Source organism: Scatophagus argus, chromosome 4 (genome assembly GCF_020382885.2).
Source record: "Scatophagus argus isolate fScaArg1 chromosome 4, fScaArg1.pri, whole genome shotgun sequence".
In the NCBI taxonomy this organism is placed as follows: domain Eukaryota; kingdom Metazoa; phylum Chordata; class Actinopteri; family Scatophagidae; genus Scatophagus; species Scatophagus argus.
The window spans coordinates 17,460,807-17,485,066 of NC_058496.1; the positions used below are offsets into that span (position 1 = coordinate 17,460,807).

Genomic DNA, 24,260 nt, shown 5'->3' on the forward strand with positions numbered 1-24,260 from the left:
GCGACGTGGTCAGCCATCATGCTCTGAGCTCCCATGCTGAGGAAGGAGGGAGAGGGGAAGCTGAGGAAGATGAAAGTGGGGAAATAGTGGAAGAGGAAGAATAAGAATTAAGTGTTAAGGACAAAAACAGAGCAGGGGGCGGGGGAGAGGGGTGGCGTGCCCTGAGTGAGGCCACCATGCTACCTTGTTCAACCAGCCCTGCGGTGGTGCCGGCGGCTGCAGCCACTGCTGCTGCGGCCGCAGTGACAGAGGCTGGGGCGGTGGTCTGCCTGCTGCCCACTGTTAAGAGTCCAATACCCAGCCACACATGGAGAAAGAGAGTTAAAAAGAGGGTGAGAAGGAGGTGGATGAGGGCCACGGGATGGAGAAAGGGTGGAGTGACATTTAGAAAGAAGGGCAAAAGGATAAAATGCGAGAGGAAGGGGTGAGTCGGACACAGCAGGAGGTAGGTGGGCACAGTGGGGAAAAAGAATAAGGTGGGAGACAAAAGGGAGAGACAAACAGGGCTGATTAGTTTAGAGAAGGGGAGTTTGATTCATATACACAGACCAGTGATATTATTTGGGTTCTGTCACTTATGCATCCGCTGCTTTGACAGGAGGATCAGCAGAGACAAATCAGGGAGAGACACAAACCTCAACTGAGAGTCTCTGATGCTTACATTATGTCTGAATGTATCCCTGAAAATAGCATTATTGTTAGGAGGATGATGGTGATAATGATACAAAATTTAGTCATTGTTAGTAAATGTTAAGATTTGCAGCACTCACTGACCTTGAAGAAGCAGTTCACACAAAACTGAAAATTCAGTCATAATCTACTCAAATTAAATGAAAACATTTGTGAAGCTTGACAGCAAAACAGCTTTAAAGCACTTGTATGACAACCGACAACAATCGAATAAGCTTAAGACTTGTTTTAAAACAAACGAATGAATGAAATAGCTCAATACAGCTCGTACTCCAAGTATCTGCAAGCCCCAAGCCTCCTAAATTAATGTAATATTATGCATAATTTACACAGTGGTTCAATCCAAAATCTTCACTGTAGCTGCTCAGCTAAAAGCATGAGCATGCACCCTGTCTGAAGTAGGTACACTGGCTTTCCATCGCCGTATGGGTGGGTAGATAATGACTGAACTTGGGTTTTTGGGTGAACTGTTCCTATAACAGCTGTCAGAAACATTTACAATTTAAAATAGGCAGTGTACTCCTGTCTTGTTGGAGTAAAACTAAAATGCTGATGGCTTCATAAGGGATATATACTGTAGGGATAAACAATTCAACAATTTCAAACTTAAACCTGAACTTCTTCCTTAACTCTACGAGACATTACATCATCAAGTAGAGGAAAATAAAACCTCTGTGTCCGCAAGGGGACACTGATCTGTTTAATACATGAGTCATAATATATGACGAGATAAAGCCTCACATTACATAAAGCATTGATGCTGATTTACGCGTTGATGTAGTGTGACATGGCTATCTTTTACTGAAGGTCTGTCTCTTATGTTTTACTTTTTACTTATTGCTCATCCTCTCTCTGACTCATTCACCAGATGACCTCAAACCTATAATGGAGTACTGCTTCCTAAGAAGAGGAAATAGAGAAAGAAAAAGGTGTTTAATAGCGGTGAGGGACAGTGTGCCACACCTGGGACAGTGTGGGAGTGCGCGCGTGTGTGTGTGTGTATGTGGAAACTGTAGAGCTGAGTGTTTGTTAAGTGGATGCTCAGACCATTTCCAATTGCAAAGCTTTCAGTGTCAGAGTGGCTGCAGTCATGATTCCTGAAGCAGCATGCTTGCACACACGCGTACATCACTCACATTTATATATTCAAAACGCACACACATAGTGTACATGAACACAGACTCAGTGGCAGTGATTCCACTAAAAGAAAGTCCTTAAAGGTGTAACATGTAAGAATTAGCCATTGCTGAATGCCACCCCAAACAAATAAGGAGCAGCATATCAACAGAGAAGTTGCTAACTACTGCTCACTGTGCTATTCGCTGTACATATCAACAGTTGTAGATACTAGTTAGCTGTGAAGCAAGTGGCGCTAAGATGACTTAAGTGTTCCTGGATCAGGAGTTCAGAGCACTTGAAGAGTGGTGAACCGGGCTCAACTGGCACTGAACGCCGCCTTCAAGACTGACAGAGGTCAGTTTGACAACACGGAACTCAATGCAGAGGTGATTTAGCAGCTTTGACTACGACTCTGACTCCGGGCTGATGGAGACACGGCAGGAGGGGGACAGGATGTGAAGAGGTGAGAGAGGGCGGTCAGTCATCACTACAATGGAACAGCAGCATGTAGAGCTGGAATGCTATTTTCACGACTGACTTAATGAATTTAGGGTTGATTTCAACCAAACTAAAGGTGACTGTTGGAACAGTGGAAAGACCAAGACCAAGACTGTTTTGGTGAGTTTTATTTTGTTTCTGTTGACTCAGAATGAAGTGTAGCTTACAGTGAGTTAACAAATCAATTAGGCTCAGTACTAAGAGACAGAATGGTGCTGGGTTACCTTCAGTAGATACCTCTGCAACACAATACATAGATGTCTTTGACATAAAGTCAACATAATGCTCTTCATATTCTATTGATAATTTTAGTTAATCTGTGAATCTTTCCTATCAAAGTTCATGCACGTGTAAGTTCAACAAGTATTGAGAAACTGCTTTGCATTCTTCTGACAGTGCATTACCACAATTACCCCTCGATGTCCGTCATATGAACCTCACAAATGAGCTTTCGGCTTTTTTTTTTTGAGAAATACTATCAATCTTTTTTCACTGTTTGTTTAATAAATTAGGTACAATTGAGTGTCTCTGAGGTTGGAGATATAAAAAATGTTACATTTAGAAAATAGCAGAGATTCAAGATATTACAGCGATATACACAGACACAAAGACAAGTACACAGACACAAACACATCCACAGCTCGCTGATCAAGTTCAGTGTTTCCCCATCTTTTTATAATGCTTCTATTTCATAATCCAGTGGTCTTATCTGATTAACTTGAATAAAGTGAGGAGATTGACAGCAATGTAAGTATGAAAGTGTGGTATAATTAGGGTCAGTGTAGAATTTTCTGTTGAGCTGAAACATTCCCACATCAGATAATGAGGGAAGGGAAAAACACTTGTGAAAGTAAGCTACAAGTTAGCTAAAAATCCAAATCTGAGAACTGTTCTTTGCTATATAGTTAGCATTGTGCACACAAAGAAAGATATACCCGCATTAAAAAAGGGAAATACTGAAAATGCACTGAGATGAAATGAAAATGTTATTTTGCTTGTGATGGCATGCTCTGTAAGCTTAACATGAATAAATATCTTTTTGTCTCAGGAGATTAAAGGTTTACAAGGCACTTGCCACCATTTTTGCAGAAATAAAATAACTTCAAAAAGAAAATTCTGACATTACTGTGTCTTTACTTTTCTCTGGTGTTTAACTTATGCTTTAAACCCTTTAGATCCTCCTCACAGAATTTAACTTCTGATTGTCCAGCACTCAACCCCTGTAGGCTATAAAGGTTTGTAGTTTGCTTCATCACAAAAAAAAAGGTGCTTCTCAGCTCGGACTCGCAGCAGTTACATTGGATAAGTCAGGTTTTGGATAATACAACAGTTTTAAGAGTCACTACGTCCTTCAAAATGGTGACATGTTCCTCAACACCAAACTGAGCGCTACACTCAACAACAGTTCCTTCTCCCCACTGCCTAAATATTTGCATATAGCAATACAATAGGCATGCAGAGGGAAAAAATCCTCACATTTAGCATGTGTGCATGAATTGCATATTAACTGATGATGGTTCAGTGATATGAATGGTAAATCTACTCTAATGAAAGATACAAAAATTACATCCAGGAAGTTACTCCAGCACTTACCAGAGAAATTCCGAGAAACCAGCATGGTAGTAAGAATGGCCCCCTGAGAGGAAAACAAGAATGAAAAGCTGTTCAGCCATATAATAATTGTGACATTTTCTACAATGAACATTAATTTTGCCACTCTCTGTCACTGACTAATGTACATGACGTACCAGAGTAGTGATTCAACTAATATACAGGTGATGAAAGCTTTTAAATTTAGGTTCAAAACAAAAATGGGTCTTTCCTGGTAAACATCCTGACTCAAAGCAGGTGAAACTTTAAACAGATAATCTCTAAAATGTGAGAGCCATCACATAACCACAAAATTAATCACAAAGAAAAACCATCTCAGGAATTACACAGAAAAACTGAGACAGGAAAGAAAGAGAGGAGTAAAGCAGCTGATCTTGACACTTTTTTCTCTGGAGACATCATTTACAACTGGAGCTGAAAACTTTTTTATAGGATTATAAAAATGGTACTGAACTGCAAATAGACCGTGGTATTTAAGAGCTGTGGAGGCTAATAATATGCATAACATCTGAATACCTAAATTGAGATGCCACTCTGACAGTACCATAGCGAAGCCTACATAGAAAAAGTGAGCTTGTTTTTCTTTTTTTTTTAGCTGCAGTGATGATGCCCCACAGCCTGACCACACTGTGATAGCAGCTCCAGTCAGATCTCAGATACATTTTACAGAGTTAGAGTTAGAAGTCTTTCCCCTCTCTCCATTTTTTTTATCATGTCATGTGTTCTGCACATAACAGTGACAGTGACAGGTAACATGCATGAAAAGATTCCCTTGAATCTGATGATTTTTTCTTTGATTTGTTCTTTGACTTGTTTACCATGTAACTGAATATCTACCCTATCTATCTGCCAGTGTCAACTTCTTTCCAAACGTGAAAAGCCAGACACAATTGGTTCAAGCTGATGGCATGCTGGTTGAACGGTCCAACATTTGCCTGCAGCCACCTGCGTTTCTGCTTCCAGTTTCCCATGTGCTGGTATTTGAGCCATGCCAAGACTGTCCAAAAGCAGAAGGGTAACAGAGACATGCTCCAATGGCTAAGCTGTTGTATCCACACAAAACCTCAGCAATAAATCAGTGCAGAATGGAAACTATGAATGTAATATAGAAAAACTCTGAATCTGAACCACCCTTTCATAGATCCACAGTCAGAGCCAGGGGAGAAAGCACTAAGGCATATGCTACCTCAATTAAATGCTTTTTATATTTTACATTTCAGGCCATATCAAATTTATAGATCACCGACTTAACAAGAAAACAGGAAGGAGTACAAATACCACTTTTGGCAATACTTTGGTGACCCTAAAATGTACATAAGCTTATTAGAGCGGAAGAGAAAGGCACGTGAGAGAACATGAGCAAGTAAACAGACCTTGAGTTTCCTCCTGGCATTGAATTTCTTCAGGCACTCCACAGTCTCCTGTCTGTGCATCATAGATGCCACTGTGGACCGTTGCTGGGAGAAGGATGAAGACAAGGACGAGCAGGAGGAGGAGAAGAAAAAGACAAGAAAAACATCAGGATTTGTTTTTGCGTTGATCAAACACCTTATCTGTTAGAGTTCTTTCCTAAGTGTGCAATAGCCTAATATTAAGGATTGCCGTCTGCTTGTCCGTCTCAAGGAGGAGACACTTACGCAGACCCATGGGTGCTTGAGGGCCTCCTGAGCGGTGATCCTCTTGGCTGGATTGATGGTCAGCATCTGGTTGATCAGGTTTTTGGCTTCTGGGGTGACTGTGTCCCACTCGGGGGAAGGGAACTAAAGGAACAAACAGAACCACAATATCTTAACATTCATGGCTATTCCTGTTATTTTAAGGGCACACTATTCAGATAGAAAGATGTGTCTAAATAGGCATGTTCACAGAGCAAGGCAGTAATGTGTGTGTGATCTTTTAGATGTGTAGAACAACACAGGAAACTAACTAACATTAGATCCTGACGTGATCTTGATCTGGTCACCATATCGGCAGATTTAATTGGTCAACAAAGTTAAGTTGCTGTGCCTAGTGTGCGCACAGCATCTTTCTTAATGGGGAGATCACTGCAGATAATGTAATTAATATCTTCCTCAATTATTTCCTCCCAGTTTTTGATATCCACAGAATCACAAGGGTAATAAACATGTCTCTTATGTGCATATGTATTATGCCCTAACAGCTGTCCAACGTGTATACTGCTGTCAAGATAAGACAGTAAATTCGGCCATGTCTTGTGATATTTTTATGCTGACATTTGTCCACGCCTTCAGCAAACCAAACAGAGTTTCTCTGCACTGTTTAAACTGAGGATAACAAAGTCTGACAAGTTCAAAGTTGTTTTGGAGTTTTTAATATATATTGTATATTGAATTGAATATATTGAAAAGTAAGTTGATTTACTTGTATTTCTTATCTCAGGCCTGATATGAACCCAGGAGTGTATGTGTATGCCTTTGACATTTTAGCCAATGTGGCCACCTGTGGGTGTGTTTTTAACAAAATCTGAAGGCCAGCCCAAGCACAGCCCCAAGCAATTTGTTAAAAAATTCTAAACCCATCAGGTCCTGTTGTGTTAAGCATAAATGTAGAGGTCTGTGTCCTATGAGCCCAGAATCTCTGCCAGAGACCCAGTCAGCGTTTCTCTCTCTGTTTGGCATAGACTTGTGATCTAACAGATCCCTCTCTTGAACCCCCTGAAATATGAATGAGGTGACTGAGTTACATAACCGCTGCCAAAAAGGAACAAGGGTGGTGGGAGGAGAGGAGAGGAGAGGAGAGGAGAGCAAAGGAGAGGAGAGCAGAGGAGAGGAGACTCACATCATAAGCCCCAGCCTTGATCTGCTGGTACAGCTTGTGCTGGTCCTCATCCCAAAAAGGAGGGTAACCCACCAGCAGGATGTAGAGGATCACCCCTGAGACACACACAGAAACACATATGGACACACACACACACAATGCACAATTTGTTAGAAAATGTGCTTTGGTGTATTTCTGTCTTTGTGTTAAGTCATCTAGCATGTGATAGTGAGAGTGTGTGAGTGTGTGTGAGTGTGTGTCTCCATGTACAACTCACCGCAGGCCCAGATGTCCACAGGTTTGCCATATGCCTCCTTCCTCAATACCTCAGGGGACAGATACCCTGGTGTGCCAGCAAATCCTGCAGTAAAACACACACACATACACAGCTGATTGACAAGCTCAAGGCAATAGATCATGTATCTGCTCTCCCTGGATCAGTTTGTATAAAAAGCAACATGGTCTTCCTTAAGCTCCCACCCAGTGGATGAATAGCTAATAGCTGGCACATTAAGCTAGGTAACGTTACAGGTCAGCTGAAGAAGAGGTCATTAGTGTTCACATCCTGCCCTATCACAAGCATAAGCCTCGCAACCATGAGTGGATGCAAATTTCTTTCTGCACAGTGATATGATGTAGCTCAGTGTAAAAGAAATAGTTCCTACAAGCTCACAACAAGATCTGTGGATTATCTTAAGTAACCGCGTCATAATTTCTGATGATGCAAATTGTTGTTGAGTTTATTTTCTTGTCATTTTAAGCACCACAAACAAATGATGTCACTATGGGACTGGAATAGGAATTGTAATGCAGGACCATTCTTGGCACTTGATCAATACTTGTTACTGCTACTACTATTACTACTACTAGTACTAATACTACTTACCAATGACAAAATACTGGAAAAACTCTAAAGTATCTTTCATTGACAAGCAACGTTACCATCAAAAAGGTCAGTATGATACAAGCTAAGTGTCACCAGGAATGTCAGCTGACATTTATAAACTGTTCATAATGTGGGGCATACGTCTTCACATTTTGTCTTCCATGACCACAAGAGGGTGCACACAAAGAGCACAAGTGACAATTTGAAATTTTAATCTTTTCTATAAGCATTAAGTCACTTTCTCTATCAGCTGTCCTTCTTAAGTCATTCTATTTTAGCTTTAGTTCACTACATAGATAATACAGATGCGATTAATATCTGTATCTGATGTACTTACCAAACCAGGCTTGTTGATCACCCTGTACCTCAATGGCTAGTCCAAAGTCGGCCAGCTTCACTGCGGCATTCTTACATTTGCTTGCTAGGAGCAGGTTCTCTGGCTGTAGTAGGGAAGATGAGAGAAATAAGGTTACAATTTGACAGAAAACAGAAACAAAACACAGCCACTGTCCTAGTGGCTGGAGAAAGACAGCTATGCATGCACAAATTGTAATGGTGTTCATACAGCAATGTTATCAGCGTACACAGAGACACACACACACAGCGATAAACAAAGACATAGACGTCATCTGAATAACTTGCACGGACAAATGAGGCTGTTCAGTAAATGTTATGTAAATGTGGACTATGTTACGTGGAACAGGACAGCCTCAGGTGTCCATGCAACCCAGTCAGTCTGCTTTTACGTTCTAGCCTCATGTGATGTGCTGCGGTCTATAGGCTCCAACTCTGTGGCCCAGATAATGCAGTCAGCCTCATTATTCTCTGTCAGAAGAGGGTTCTAATAATGGGTTGCTATCCCCACTGGCCCCAGCTCCTTCGTCACTTTTTCTCTCTACATCTTTCTCAATCTCACTTAATCGCTGCATCCGTAAAAGAAATGGGCACTCTCAAATGACAAACAAAGTACTGTGGCAGAAAATATTAATACAAAATATAAAACATTAACTTTCATCACTGATTGATGTCCATGGTATTCGTGATGCAGTAGGTCAGCCATTCTAACAGGGTTATCCATATATCCGCACTGTCAGACTGCACTGTTCAGTCAAAGTGCTATTTTAGGCTTGACAAAACTAGCTACTGCACTCTACCCCTTACGCCTAACTCAGTTCTTAGGCTCTGTCCACCTTAAGTTTAATCTAACCACGTTTTGGCTAAACTTAATATAATAATGTCAACATTACCACCTGCACGGCAAACATTTGATGGACGTGGATATTTAATAGCCTTGTACTTACACTGATTGAGCTTCTATCATTTGAACAGAAGCCCACTGGGTGTTGTTACACCTAAGATGTCTTCTGCTGTCTTTCAGGGGCTAAAGTTAGCCTCTTTGATGTCACTTACACAAGTCTTCCTTCTCTTCCAATTAGCCTGTGTCGTTGTTTCCTGAAACCTGCCACTGTGAACGGCAACACCAGCTCAGACTTACAGCATGGAGAGAATGAGCACATTATATTTTGGGTGCATCTCTGACACTGCCTCCCCTGCATTGCAGCATCATGTGCCTTTGCACTCTCTGCCTTCTTCCCTCTGCTCTAGCTCCTCAGCTAATTTGTATAGAGGCACAGAAATACTGTGTAAGTAAAGTACAGGTACTTAAGAGTGTACTTTAAGAGCCTTTGAGCCCATAACTTAAAGGAAAAGTAGAGAGAGGCCATGAGTGAGCAAACAAGTAATCCTACAGCACTGTGCCTACCTCGTGTCATCACATTTCCCCAGCTCTACCACTTGGTAAGGCTTTACTCTTTTGTGAACGCGGGAGTTAGAATTTGCCAACACTGCAGCAGTGAGATAATCCGTGAAAACAGATGTGGGTGGAAATACTGGTGAAGCATGCGCTTCTATCAAAAAGATGCATAAACGCAATACAAAACATCCAGGTCACATGTTCAGCTATAACAGCAGCAATCACCATCACTATCTGACATAAGCGCTATTCCCTCTCCATCCCTTTAGCACACACAACACACACAGACTAGCAACTGGTTTGGTTGAAAGGGAGAGAGAGGAAGGGTATATGAAAGATAAAGATGTATTTGAGAGCAATTCATGAGTGGGTGTTTCAAATGGAACGATTCCCTTCTTTATCTCTTCCCTTTTATTTCTCGGTCTGTAGAGGATCTGGAGCTGCTGTGGCTTTCCTGACTAACTCCTTCAGAGAATGTGGCAGAGATGTTCCTCCATTAAGAGGGCACTCCATTTTAAGAAAGCTGCTGTCGAGTAGAAAGAGAAACTGGTTGCCATAGAAGGAAAAATATTGAGACCTTACTACAGATCTTACTACCTTACGAGAGCCCAAAATGCTATTGTGTGACACGATTCGCTCCAAAGGTTTGACTGATTTGTGCACCAGAGACAAGTATACAGCAAGCCAGCACAACAGACCAGTCTTGTATGTCTGTGTTGAGTAATTGGAAATGTTTGTACTGAAACTGGTTCCAGCACAACCTTATAACTTGGTTATACAGCCTGGTTCCACCATAATTCCAAATGATTAACAGATTGTCAAAATTGTTTGGCAATTTTCATTTGATCGACTCCTCGGTTAATCAGCTAAAAAAACAATACCCAGAGAGAACCTTTGCTACACAAAACACAACCTGAATGCTTGACTCAGACCTTGAGAATTAATATTTAATTAATGTTTAATTGCTTATCACTCATGAACAAGGCTGTGCTGGCTCTCTGTGTATACACTTTTCTTGTGCACACAAGTTAATCAGAACGTGGAAAAAACTGTATCTCATGCAAAAGAACATTTCAAACACTTGATGTACGAAAGTGTGGTCTCAGTGTTTTTTCCCTCTATGGCCACCAAGGGGCTCCATACATTTTACCTTATCTTGAGGAAATTATACAATTTGAGTGTTCAAATTACAGACCAGATGGGTGAACTTTTCATGATACCAATGCAAATTAGACATGAGAAAAGAAAACATAATTTTGGAATGTAACCACAAGATCCATCATCTATTAAAAGTACGTCGGTTTTAAATTCCTGAAAAATGTATGATTTAAATAGGAAATTATCACATCAAACAATAAATAAAGAAGACGCATTTCAGTTTGATTCTCAGCCCAGGTAAAAGTATTATGTTTTCTTATATTAAATATCTCTATTAATTGAATTTATTTCATCCATTACTTGGGTAGACTAAGACGTTGAAAGGCAGTACACCTCTAATTTCTGAGATAATATTAAACTATATATCATTTGCTGTGATGGATGAACAATATAGAGCAATATCACGCATATAAATCTGTTCACTGTGTTGTCAACTTATTTGCCATAACCCAATCCCTAATTTGAGGGATCTTGTCACACAGGCTGTCCTCAGTCATCACACTATGACCTATTGCATGAAATGCTCTCCAATGCTTGGGTGTGAAACCAGATAGGTGTGTCGGCTAAATAAAGAAATAGCCACAACAGTTCTGATGAACACAACACGCTTTGCTGGAACGCAAGGACTGACATTTCCATAGAAGAGGTCTACTTGACAAAGTGCACCATGCACAGTAAGATGCGACATACAAGCATGCACATACAAATAAACAAGCAGGCACAAGACATGACAGCAAGAAAACTAGTTTGATTTCGATCTGATTCACACACAAATCATCACATTTGAGGTGCTGTTTTGTTTCTGGGAAACATTTCTACAAGCTCTGCATCAAGCCAAATTTAAACACAAACCTGAAAAAGACTTCAGCTTAGCTGTTAGCAATCACATTAAATATGGCTACTGCTTGCTGTACAGTCTTACTAAGAAAGCATTTCAATCTTAGCAAAAATCCTTGATATGAACAATAAGACATATTGAAGTTTACAAAATATACAGCAATCCCACAGTTCGAAGAAACTCCACAGCTCTCAGTTTCCAACCCTTTAAAAGGCTGTGCTAGCAGCCAGTCAACCAATATAAACAAATGTCACAACGTCACAAGTCAACTGATGGCAGTATTCAGAAAATGAGCTGTCACATTTGAAGCACTGAGGGTCATTAAGAGATCTGTGAAGGCAATCGAAACCACACAGGGTGTCTCAAAATCAATAGTTAACATCTTTCTCTGACCAGAGGTCAGATTAAGTATCCTCCTGGTCATCTTGGATATCTGGCTGCGCAATGACAAGATCCTGTTCCAAAAAAGTTACAGAGCAGTGGCACTGGCCAGCGCGCATGACCAGCGTTGCATGCTTGAAATCTCAGCAGACAGGACCAAGTGGTGTTTACACAACAGGAAAAGAAGGTGACTGCACAGAGCTGGAGCCTGTGTATGGCGTGGCAGAGATAAAGAAAGGCTGGAGGTGGTATTTGACCATGTCAAAGCTGTAGAGACTCTTCTAGCTCTGAGTGGGTAAAAGAGCTTTGGCCTGTTTCTAAATGGTTTTCTAACTGTGCAATCAATTATTGTGATGTCCTAAATTGTATTACGTAGTGTTACAAAGAGAGCAATTGTATTTCCATCATTCGGGGGAATGACATGATTCAAAACCTTCTCTAAGTCTTGAGGCTTTGCAGTTGACATTATGTCCACACACATCACAGACAGTTTCTTGTTTGCTTATCAGACTTACACAGACTACATGAACAAAACACCCATAAAGCCTCTTACACAAACACATAAGTTCACTCTTAATTGGCAGCAAGGTGATCCCCGTCACTCACCTTCAGGTCCCGGTGCACCACACCCATTTGATGGCAGTGAAGCACCGCCTCCAGGATCTGCTGGATGCAATGACTGCATGCAAACACCAAGGGGGAGGGGGGGGCGCATGTTAGTCTGAGCAGCGCTACAATCCCGTGCAAAGGCCAGGGGTGTGGGGAGGGAAGGGGAGGAAAGAGGAGGGTAGGAGGGGATATGATGGAGGAGTGGGAGGAGGTTAGGGGGTACATCAGGGGTTGAAAGGTCTCTTCTGTCGCCAAGCTTCAGCTGACCCACAGGTAAGCACGCAACCAGGATAATGCAGATGACACCAAATAGGGTTTACGTTAACAGCTGTTAAGGAACTGCCAGCTAGTAAGTCTTTAGTTAGCTACAGAGGCTAAGTTAGCTGACCGTTCTCGCCCAAATGTAAGGCCTACTGCAATATCCTATATGCTTGTTTGCTCATCCATGGTGAATGTCCCCCATAAAAGGTGACCTGAGTTTAAAAAGTTTGCTGTGGGTACATCAAGTCTGCAAGGTCACCTGACTTTCACTGGTGACAGGTTTGCAGGGTTAGCTGTGGCTATGGTTTTGACTTGGTTGGCTTGTAAAGGCATGACTGTGGGTGCTCTGCAACAGAAGATTCCTTTGAGTCAACCTATTCTGCAACTGACCAATAGATATACTCTTTGATCTTTGTTTTTGGTATTTTCTTCTTCGTAGATGAGTATATCCATAGACAGACCCATCTAAGAAACACATTTTGCTGTTCAAGTGGCTGCAGGTGCAGTCTAGATACCCCACCCCCCTCCATGTTTTAGCCAGCAGGTCTTGTGTGATTAAAGAGGGTGTGAGAATGTGGCTGGCCATGGGGGACGCAGAAGGCGCCGATGAAGAAGGTAAGGGAAGGAGTGAGTCATTGTGCAATTAATAACATTTAAAAGATGTGTCTGGAATCAGTGCCATGCCTAATGCCAGCCTCGCTTGGGCTGGGTCCCTGCTGACAAGAGCTATCATTCTGATGTCAAGACACTAAAAACAACTAAAAATAGAAACCCAAAAGTCAAAAACTTTGTTAGGAATGCTGAGGGGTGACTGAAGTTTGAGTCTATGCAGAGACTAGTTCATACATCTGAGTGGGGAAAAAGATAAATATGTGTGTGTGATGAGACAGGCAACAAAGATGTGTGAGCAGGGCGCTGCCTTGGCCCGGCTGTGGGAGGCGTGGACAGATGCCAGGCTACATGAACACACACACGTACACGCACACACACACACGCACACACACACACACAGACAAGCACCTGTGCTGTTGGGAATGTGGTGATGTGTGTGGACAAAAGTTGACCATGCATATGTGCTTCCTGTGCACTGACAAAGTTGAAATTCATGAGTTCAGAAGAAGAAGGTTTGTGTGTGTGTGTGTGTGTGTGTGTGTACCTTTTTTTTTTTTTTTTTGAGTGGACTAAAAAAAATCCATCTCACAGCTGTTGGTATTAAAACTGAGGCCAATAATGCAGTTGTGTTTATATTTTTGCATTCCTAAATATTAATCCCAAATGCACAAAGAGAAGATCTACAACACACTACATTTCAGTTATTAATGTTTGGGCAGTCCCTCAGCAACCAGAGAGAGAGTTTCTTTCTGAGCTGATATTTCGCAGCTAGCTCATCTTGATGTCCTGAATCATGTTTCATTTCATTCTCACCTGTGCCAGGAACAACACACTTTCACCAACGCAGGCCCTTGCATGTTTTTAACACCTGTTTTCAGTTTGAATGTGGCTTAAAGGAAGCTGTTGGATCATGGAAAAAGATGCTCTCTTGCTTCTTACCACACTATTGCTCTTTCCACCTACACTATTGGAAATAACATTAAAGCATATTTTGTGGCATTCAAGGGCATTCAGAAAAACACAATTAAAACAAATAATTAAGTGACATGACAAATCACTCTCTGAAGTAGAATTAGATGAGCCCGATTGCAGGTACACACAGAAAAACAAACAAAACAAAACTAAACAAAAAACTTACCACCAAGCACTTCCAGGAGAAGCAACAATATTAAGCTTTTTTTTTTAAAACTCACTTAATGGATAATGAAGGCAATGAGGATACAAATCATTTCTCCAAAGATACTGATGACTGGCACAAAAATGATTACTTCTTCCTTTGAAATTATGCACAGCAGAAGCTGTTATGAAAATAGAGGAGGCTCTCAAGTGTGAAATTGTCTCTTGAAATGAATGATTCTTAAAAGCTAACATTTTGGGGTTTTTTTTCTTTTTCTTTTATGTCCTGGTTCAAACACTCTGTTTGTTCAGTTCTGAATTGTGTTGTGAAAGACAGAAAAAGGTGTGAATATGGAAAATTGCTGCAGTGCTGCTTTACACAGGCTTTTGTGTAACGGACAAGTCATTAGTCTAATGTGATGGGGAAAAAGCAGCTTGGTGACCTCTGCGTACTGCTGAAAACGTGATGACGGAGGAAGGAGAATCCCTGTTGGTGGTGTGTGCGTGTGTTGAGAAAATGTAAACACACACAAACACAAAGGATCAAACACAACATACAAACTTTGTTCTGGCATTCAGGGGGCTGTGGCAGATTATTGATTATTTCTAGTACGCCTTGGAGTCTGCATTATTTACATGGTCTTATTGATTTCACTTGACTTCACCTGATGTTTTACTTATTTCCAGATGTTTTGTCCAATACATCACATACATGCTCTACTTAAATATAGATTTGGAAAAATACAAACAACTATAATTTAATATACTTTGAAATGATGATAAGAATAATTAGTAAACTAGTAACATGACAATGAAAACAGAAACTGACTTACAGTTTCAGTTTATAACCTATGATTTACAGTCATAGGTTATAATAAAACAGCAGTCTGGCCAGTCTGCAAAATATTATAATAGCAGACAGAGACAGAGAGAGAGAGAGAGAGAGAGAGAGAGAGAGAGAGAGAGAGAGAGAGAGAGAGAGAGATGTATTGGCATGGCTATAAAGTTCAGGGCTATAAATTAGAATCCTGTGTCTTGTTTCTAAAGGTCTCCCAATGAATAAATACTAGGCAGGTCACATTTACGGTCCAAAATCTAAGAGCTGTGTGTGTGTGTGAGTGTGTCTGTGTGTGTATCCATGTCCATCAACCCCATTTGGTCAGCTGTTGAGGTTAGTAACCTGCAGGGTGAGAATCCTCTGCATGTGTCTTTGTGTCTGTACTCAGTGAAGTGGCTCATCCCTAACGTTAGTTAGCCAGTAGTGGTGGTCGCTCCACGGATATCACACCTTATATTCACTCTATTTCGAGATCCACTCAGTAGTCTTATCAATACTATGATTAGTTATAAATATAATTTTGGAAAAATTGTAAATACACCATAATAGTGACTTCAATTAGATGGTATTATATTGTGATCTTGGTGATTAAACAAACAGCAAAAACGACATTAAAGACACGATTTGCTTTTTATATGCATAATGAAAACAAAAGGTGAACAGTGTGCCATTGTAACCTTACCTGTTGTAATAATAATGATCACAATATAGTATACTGATTTCCACTAGTTCCAGATACTGTGTGATCACTAATTAACACTGATATAACATATTAACAAACAATGGCTGGCTCAAAGCTGCAGAGATAATTAAACTGGTGGCTTAATTCTGATCTCTAGTTAGCGATCATCGTAAGGCAGAGGTTTTCAGAAAAGAGAATTAATTAATGCTTCCTTTCCAGTCACTACCCTTTGATTCCACCAGTATGACAAGACCAAATATCACAGAATCAAACGTTACTTTGTGTACCACAGAAACTGCATCCTGTGAAAAAGTCCTGATGCTTTACTATGACTCTGCTGGTTTGAATCTATTCCAAGGTAAAATTCAGGACAAGGTTAAAAAAAATAAATAAATAAATACAAAATAAATTAACTGCCAGCTCAAGCCATGCTTATGAGACTATCATAATCTACAAAAAACTCATGCTGCTCAAGATCTCTAACCACCTCTATGAAGACTTACTTGATGCTGAATGAGCCTGTCTTGAAAATACGGGGATCAATATAATAAATAGATGACTCAAAGCCAGAGAGAAGGAGGGGGCAATAAAGATCACAATAACTGACTTTTTTTTAACTAGCCTGGTGGGAGAAATTGATTGTTGTATGGGCATGTGTAAACAGTAGACATTTATTATAGCTGCAGAAGGATGTGTGCTCACTGTGGGTGAGTGTGTGTGTGTGAGTGCAAGGCTCATTGATTGATCTGGTTGTCAGTCAGTGCAACAGGAGCTTTTCTTATGAAGTCGTTTGTTAAATGATTTATAAGAGTTTGGGTGGGAGGGCTGATGGAGCGGGGAGGGTGGGTGAGGCAGACCAGGGTCCTCCAATTAAAAAACACAGTAAAAAAAAACCAAAACAAAAAAAAAACAAAAAAAAGGAAAAATGAGAGCATACCAAGACCATACAGAGACAAGTCGGACAGGCGGACATTAGACCAGCAACTGACAGGAACGACATTAACAGACGAGACGGAGGAGGAAGGAAGGAACGAGGAAAGGGAACGAAGGAAGGAAAGGTAGCAGGCAAAGGTTGTGGGGAAGTGGGGAGAGGGTGAGGGATGCAGCTGCTTCTCTACATATACTAACCTTCAGGTCCCTGTGCACTATGTCATGTTGGTGAATGTGATGGACACTTTCTAGAATCTGATGGATACAGTGACTGTGAAGACAAAACAGAGAGAGCAAGGACGGTGGGGGGGTGGAGATAGATGGTTCGTGGGATGTATGGAGAGAGAGATGAAAGTGGGGAAAGAGAAGAAAGCAGGTGAAGGAGAAGAAGGAGGATGTCAGGTGTAAAGAGTGACAAGCAGGGGCAGTGTGAGACGAATAAGGCAAATTTAAAGATGTGAAAATATCAGTTTAGATCAGCAGGGGCCAAGTGACAGGATTGTCAGTGCAAATCAGGATGGGGTGAGGACGGATAAAGGGAAGAAGACAAGAGAGAGGCAGGGGAGAGGGAGATTGATGCAGATAGAGATGTTGGAAGAGGAGGGATGGGTGGGTGAATGATGCAGGTGGAGGAGACAAAAACGGTTCGTTTTGATTTGATGAGAGACAACAAGAGAAGCCACAGCAGAACAACCTGCCGGACAAAAATCACAACAACACCAGGAGAGGAGAGGAGAGGAGAGGAGAGGAGAGGAGAGGAGAGGAGAGGAGAGGAGAGGAGAGGAGAGGAGAGGAGAGGAGGAAACTGAAAGAAAAAAGATGACAGATTGTGAAAGAGAAGATAAGAGGCTTTTGAAGAGCTAAGAGAGATAATAATACAAGAAACAGAACACTTATGTATAGGATGAAACTGAATCATAGAAGACTGGTGGGCTGAAGCCAGGCTATTTTTCCATCACTAAAAGGAAAACACATCACTGTGTGTGCACTGCAAGAAATACATGTACCTACCACACTCTGTGTGTGTGTGTGCACAGGCTTGGTGCAGTGAGAAAGTGTAATGTGCAGAATATGTGACTAATAGCGGGCACTAAGAGACAGGCAGCCTGCAGGATCCACACCCACACTGTGTCTAGTGAGTGGGAGGACTGAGAGAGAGAATGAGAGAGATATATATATATATGCATGTTTGCTCACACACACACACACATGTTAAAAAAAGAAAAAATCAGGACTTCCTACTGACTGCAGTCAATTCCTCATCTTAAACCAGGAGTGCCCTAATGGTGGGCCACAGGCCAGAAGCAAACACTGTTTTGTATTGTCCAGTTGGTAATGGGATCTCAGATGAACTCATGACTTGGGATCCTTAATATTTAAAAAAACACAAAAACATAACCGGCCCAATGTTCAGTTATTCACATTTCAAGGTCCTGCTGTTTCAGCTGACTTTTGCTGTTTGATATAAAATGAAAGTGATAAGAAACTTCACTGTAAGCATGCATGGACACACGGCTTGACCTGTCAGTGACCCAGTGTATGTGACATTTAGAAAGAGGAGAGCATCTCCATCCCACTCCATGGTTTGTCCTTTCGTGAATGCCTCTAGCAGCTCACTGTCCAAAATCTTCATGTCATTCCAAAGGACTCGTCTGTTGAACTCCTGGTGGAGCAAAGAGGGGGAAAAGTCCAGCCCTCATCACACTTGCCAAAAAATGTGACCTGCTCAGCACTTTGAGCAACAATGTCCCACTGTTCTCTGCAGGGAAGTCAAGAGATACTGTGAAGCAAATCAAAAATAGAGCCAGCTTGTATGTCAAGAGAGGGCACGTCTTCTACCTCTCATATGAGCATGTATGCATGTGTTCAGTGCTGTGTAATGATGAAAATAAATGTGAGGATGTACAGACGAACTTCACCACATAAACCCGAGCATAAACTACTCATGGTTGAATCTTGAAGTTAAAAACTAGAATATTTTTGTCAGGGGTTGGCAGACAGATGCATAGAAAACTCATGTTCATGCTCTGTGCTTGATAAATGTATATGTTAGTAATCATAAAACTTAATAAGTCAACGGTACTGTGTTTCTGGAATCTTATTTTTGAGTCTGTCTGCTCTCCGAGGATGAAAAATTCACCTTTAGGTGTAATTTGTAATTTCCTGTAAAGTTGTACTCATAATGGCCTCCATCAAATCAAACTCTACAGAGGAGGAACACTGATAGATTTTGACAGGGGGCAATAAGGTGTGATGCAGCACAGTTTGGGGTCTGTGTGAGTGCGTGAGCTTGTGTGTGTGTGAGAGAGAGACTAATTATCGGAGCTAATTAAAGTCCCACTTCTTGCTGGTCTCCAAGGGAGTGAGGCTGGGGGGTGGGTGGACTGGCCTGGTTGACTGACATTCATGAGGAAGGGGAAAGGAAACTGTATGTGTGTGTATACACTATGTACACACACACACACACACACACACACACAGAAACAAACAAATATTAAATATATTGTAACCTGGCCACATACAAAAAACATTTCCAGATTTACCAAACATACAAAACCAGTAACAAGGTAGGCAGGCACATCTGGTGTGTCACTTCAGCCATTGTTATCTGGACCAAAGCCAAAACCAAAGCTCCTCAGCATCAGGCATGAGACCAGATTTGCTGGAAGTTGCTGGAGACTGCTAAATATGCAGCTTTGATCTCCATAGTGCACAGGACATGAACAGGCAAAAATACTAGAAAATTAGCAAACTGAAATTATTTACCTTAGGCACAATCTTTGAGCTTGGTACACATAACAGACCAGTTGTTTTACAGTGTCACTTACGGTTTGAGCGACTAACCCACACACAACTGAAGGTTTATCTGCCAGAGCAGGTCCTCCAAGATGCAGGAAAGCAAAAAGATATGGTAACTTGAGGACTGATGGCAGCACTTTAATATTAAAAACTATCAAGTTTCGAATAGGAGAGATGAGTGCGCTTACTTGAGAATCTCATATGTTGGCCTCAGCTTTGCAGAACGAAACATTATGGAACTTTATGTCTGGATTTCATTGTTTATTTAAAAGATGTCTTCAGCGTCAAAATACACAGTCCAAACTACTTAAAATTCTTATTTTGCGCTACGTGCACCTAGAGAGACAAAACTACTTTAAATTACAGGAACATTTATCACCTAAAGATACTGAGACATTTTGATAAAAAGGTCCTTATCATCATGTGAAATTCAGAAATAACCAGCACAGCACAAATTGAAGACACTAGAACTCATATTTTGTTATTGTTTTGACTGTTAATTACTCATAAATTACAATGACACCACACATACCAATGACAACATGCAGTCTTTCTCTCTCACTCTCTATCTCTCTCATTTAGGTATGAAGTGTGTGTGTGTGTGTGTAAATGAATCACTTAATACAGCACATCAAAAGGGAATTTTCCAGCTGTATTCACAAACACGGTGCAATCATATTGGCGTAGTTTTTTGAAGCTAATGACACAAGTGCAAAAATTGTTTCAATGTTGCACAAATTAGTTAGTGCTGAAACAGAGAGAGCTGTGAATGCACTTGAAATAGGGGGTTTCCCATACATTCAAGAGAGGCAGCCCACCATGATATCAACATTGCTTACCACATATTAATTTTCTATTGTGATACGGGATGTGCTTCCTCAGGTGGGTCAGGTATATTAATGTCTGCTGAAATATATCTGGCTACTGATTTTTAGCATTTTTTTTTTTTTTAGATTCATTTTTTTGTCCTTCTGAGAGAACAACGCCATCCACGATTGGCTAACTGGTGGACAATCTCCCGTCGCTCTACCTCTCCTGTCTAATGACGGTCACACATGCTCTACAGAGACGCTCTCTGGTGTTACATCCTTCCAGTAAATGCACTGACTGTGGTGTGACCTCTCCGGTTTAATGTAGCTGTAAGACCGCCTGATCTTTATAAAACTTCCCGCTGACAAAGAAAGTTAAAAGATCACACACAGGTCGATACCAGTTACACTGTCAATCTGTGGATCTGTGGGAAACAACGAATAGCCGAAAGACATTTCAGCTGCAAATGGTTTGGGAAGACATCAGGAGAGAGGATGTTCCAACTTTGGTTTTTATTATTAACTTCATGCACACATTATTTGTTTTAAATTTTGTTGAAGCAAGAATTTGCATGTGCGCATTAAAGAGAACGACTCACAGACTAATGTGGGATATGACCTTTTCACTGTCAGTGACATGTGGGTCTCTTTGCCACCCATCGCTGATGCTGCTGCGCGTCACAGCTGCTGCAGCTGTTATCCAATCAAACCAACATAATAAGAAAAATAATTCTAGACCCCCTACACAACAATAACAGAACCATAATGCATATCATAATGTATATTGGTCTTATGAACTAATCGGGAACCCAGTGTGAAAAAAATATGACAATAAGAAACAGACCATAACAGGCCTGATTTAACAGCTTGCCACTCTTGCTCCATAGTTGATATTTATATTTGAAATTTCAGCTGGGTTACACAGTGGCTCACTGGGACTGAACTTGAGCCAGCAACACAACTCAATGGGATACAGAGGTACAGAAAATAACTGGATAATATGAATGAAAACCTTTGAAACAGTCTGAGCAAGAGTGTTGCCTATTATTAACAAACTAATCAGAAAGCAAAAATCTTTTTCACTTTTTTCTTGTTTTTTTCTTTGATCGGATGTTAACAAGTGAACATTAGTGAATATTTAACTTCAATCATTATGAATAAATATACACACTGGTTACAAAGCCAGATAACAATTTCCTCATATGACCTGAGTTCACTGTTTTCAAGTGAAATGGCTTTGGAGTAGAGAGACGTGCTAAAGACAACCGTTTACTGTGCCATACTGGCAGTTCTCATACAGCTCTACAATATCAGACTATGAAGTTTCACTTTTAATGTTGCTGAATGGACTAACACCCACATCACAACTGTCATTTTCAAGTATCTTTCTCACTCTTCTTTCAGCCTATTGTCTGTCCACACCCCCACTACTCCATTTCCTCTTCCGCCACTGTTTAAAGTGAACTGTGTGCGCTGGTGAGTCAACAGGAGTGGTGGGAGTGAGACATAAAACAACATGGGTGGCGGCGGTGTACAGAAGAGGGCTGAATGAAAATTAAGAAAAGAAACAGAGAAGGTGAGACTATCCACATATACACTAACATGTTAGGTGGGTGAGCCACTGCTTTTGTTCTACTTTTAAAGACTTGTTTTTGTCTCTCCCACTGTTTGAGTAAAGGAAAGCACAGGGGGAAATGAAGAGGGGGCGTCACAGTATAGGAGTGGATCTCCAAGCTAATGGGGTCATTAAAAAGACAGTCTTAATGTCTGACCAGCAAGAAACTGTTGATATCACTACACACCAGTGATCTTCCAAGACAACTGTCCTGAGGTCCAGAGTTTCCTGTGTCACACCTTAATTACTGCGTCACAGACTATTTTACAGACATACAATTAGGGATGTCACAAATTTGATTCTACATCAAAAATTTATCAAGATGACCTCAAGTGCGATCATCGAAATTAAGAGCAGGACTGGGAATTGCCTTTAGTATGTTTTTTCTCTGCAACTCCATATCCAAAGTGGAAAAAATAACACTTCAAAGATGACGCAGATAGCTTACCTAGCCTGTAGCTGCACTTCCAGACACTTTTCCTGTGTGCGCAAACACGATCATCTGACTTGTATCTGAGGTAACACCAAAGGCATCAGAGATGTTGGGTTTGTTGTCTTTTTCAGAGATACTTTGATGATGTGTTTGAGAAGAGCACTTAGTGTGGACAGATTTGAGAAACCAAACTTTGTAACACTGAATTTCTGTCTTTTGTTGTTTATTGTTGAAACCCAGTCGGGTGGTATTTTTTGTTGAACTGTTGATTCTTTAAACCATGAGATAAAGGTCTTTATAACTTTTGTTGTAAAATCCAGTTCATCCTCTAATAAAAAGACAGCCACATCCCTTCAATGATATGCTTTGGGGGGAAACCACAAATACGACAAATAATTTTTCCCTGTGGTAAGTGCTTCTTGCCTTGATGAATTTTGGACTTTGCAAAATCACACTTGTCGATTTATTAACAGAAACAAAAACAAAAGAGGAACAGTGAAAACAGAGGAGAAAGGAAAATAGCAATATGCCACTGAAAACAGGAGGTAAAGTTAGAAGTTAACAGAAAAAGAGAAAGGGAAAGCTAGAGGGACAGAAGAGGAAGGAAAAAAGGCAATAAAAACAAAAAAACAGAAGTGAAGAGGAAAAATGATCAAAGAACGGGAAAACATGCAGAGAGGGGGTGTGTGGAGCAGGAAACAGGAAAAGAAAAAACAGAGCAGAGCAGAGAGTAAAGAGGAAAGATGAAAGTGAGAAGAAGAGGAACGGAGGGTAGAAAAGGGAGAAAAAACAGTGAAAAACGAAAAGGAAAAATACGTAAAACTAAAAAACAAGAGGCAAGAGAAGACGAGAGAAGACACAGACCATTTCAGGACAAGGAGAAGCACTTTCACACATACAGGAGGGACGGCTGCGCTCCTACCTGGCGTCGGCCTCGCTGTAATACTCTCTGGCTACGATGTCCTCAAACAGTTCACCTCCTGTAACCCTGTATCACACACACACACACTTGTTAAAATTGGGATGCTTGGTGGGTGGAGCAGAAGGGGGGCTATGAAGGCTATAAAGCAAGGACTCTTACTTTCTTGCCTGCTACAGCACCCCCTTCCCCCAATCCTCCCCCTTCCCACACTGTTACCATGGAAACTAGAGGGAATTGCCAAGAGATGGATGTGGAGGGCGTGGGTGGTGGTGTTCGGGGGGTGGGGTAATATATGAGAGAGTTATGTAATTGCATATGGAGGCAAGGGTGGGGAAGGAGAGGAGGAAGACTTACAAATCAAACAGGAGGTAGTGGAAGCCCTCCTCTGATATACTGTCATGGAGACGAACTGGAACAGAAAAACAAACACACCGAGAGATAAAGTTTCCATACAAAGCATTAATCATTATTCTATTCTGTTTAATTATCAATTTACTGTCAGAATATAGTTAGGAGTTGTCTACCATTTGTTTTTCCTTTTGTAAATGCATTTATGAACAATACAGGGTAACTCTGCTTACATTTTAATTAGAGAGAGAATAAAAAAGGAAAAGATAAAGAGGAACCGAGTGTGTGTGGGTGTGTGCGTGTGTATGAAACCACAGAGAGTCATAATAATTAAGTCATACATCATATATATTTATAGCATGGTAGGAGGTTCTGGCAGAAAAAGGGTCTGCTTAATCAACAGAAATGAATGAATATCATATTACATTTGTATTACTGTGTATTGCTACTACTATATTTTTTTCTGATCACATTAATGGGTGGCTTGTCTTTTGTCTTAACATCTGCACTAAGTTAATATTAACAAACTGGTTTCACTTTACAAAAAGTAGTAGAAACATTATTTATTTTGTAA

At 40.8% G+C, this 24,260-nt stretch overlaps 1 protein-coding gene across 50 annotated transcripts in view; it reads right to left on the reverse strand.

The window, feature by feature from the left end:
* The window catches only part of camk2b1 (calcium/calmodulin-dependent protein kinase (CaM kinase) II beta 1), a 71,130-nt gene that overhangs the window by 31,126 nt on the left and 15,744 nt on the right, over positions 1-24,260 (reverse strand). For 25 of the 50 annotated variants that reach the window (XM_046385594.1, XM_046385584.1, XM_046385581.1 and 22 more), the window contains exons 4-13: positions 23,693-23,747; positions 23,339-23,404; positions 12,319-12,391; positions 7,920-8,022; positions 6,974-7,057; positions 6,718-6,812; positions 5,556-5,678; positions 5,292-5,375; positions 3,901-3,943; positions 184-279 (exon numbers count right to left, since the gene is read on the reverse strand). In XM_046385594.1, coding sequence (XP_046241550.1) covers positions 184-279; positions 3,901-3,943; positions 5,292-5,375; positions 5,556-5,678; positions 6,718-6,812; positions 6,974-7,057; positions 7,920-8,022; positions 12,319-12,391; positions 23,339-23,404; positions 23,693-23,747 — 822 coding nt within the window. Of the gene's footprint in view, positions 1-183; positions 280-3,900; positions 3,944-5,291; positions 5,376-5,555; positions 5,679-6,717; positions 6,813-6,973; positions 7,058-7,919; positions 8,023-12,318; positions 12,392-16,958; positions 17,032-23,338; positions 23,405-23,692; positions 23,748-24,260 lie in introns of all 50 variants that reach the window. The other 25 variants (XM_046385596.1, XM_046385593.1, XM_046385588.1 and 22 more) reach the window with 3 other exon arrangements.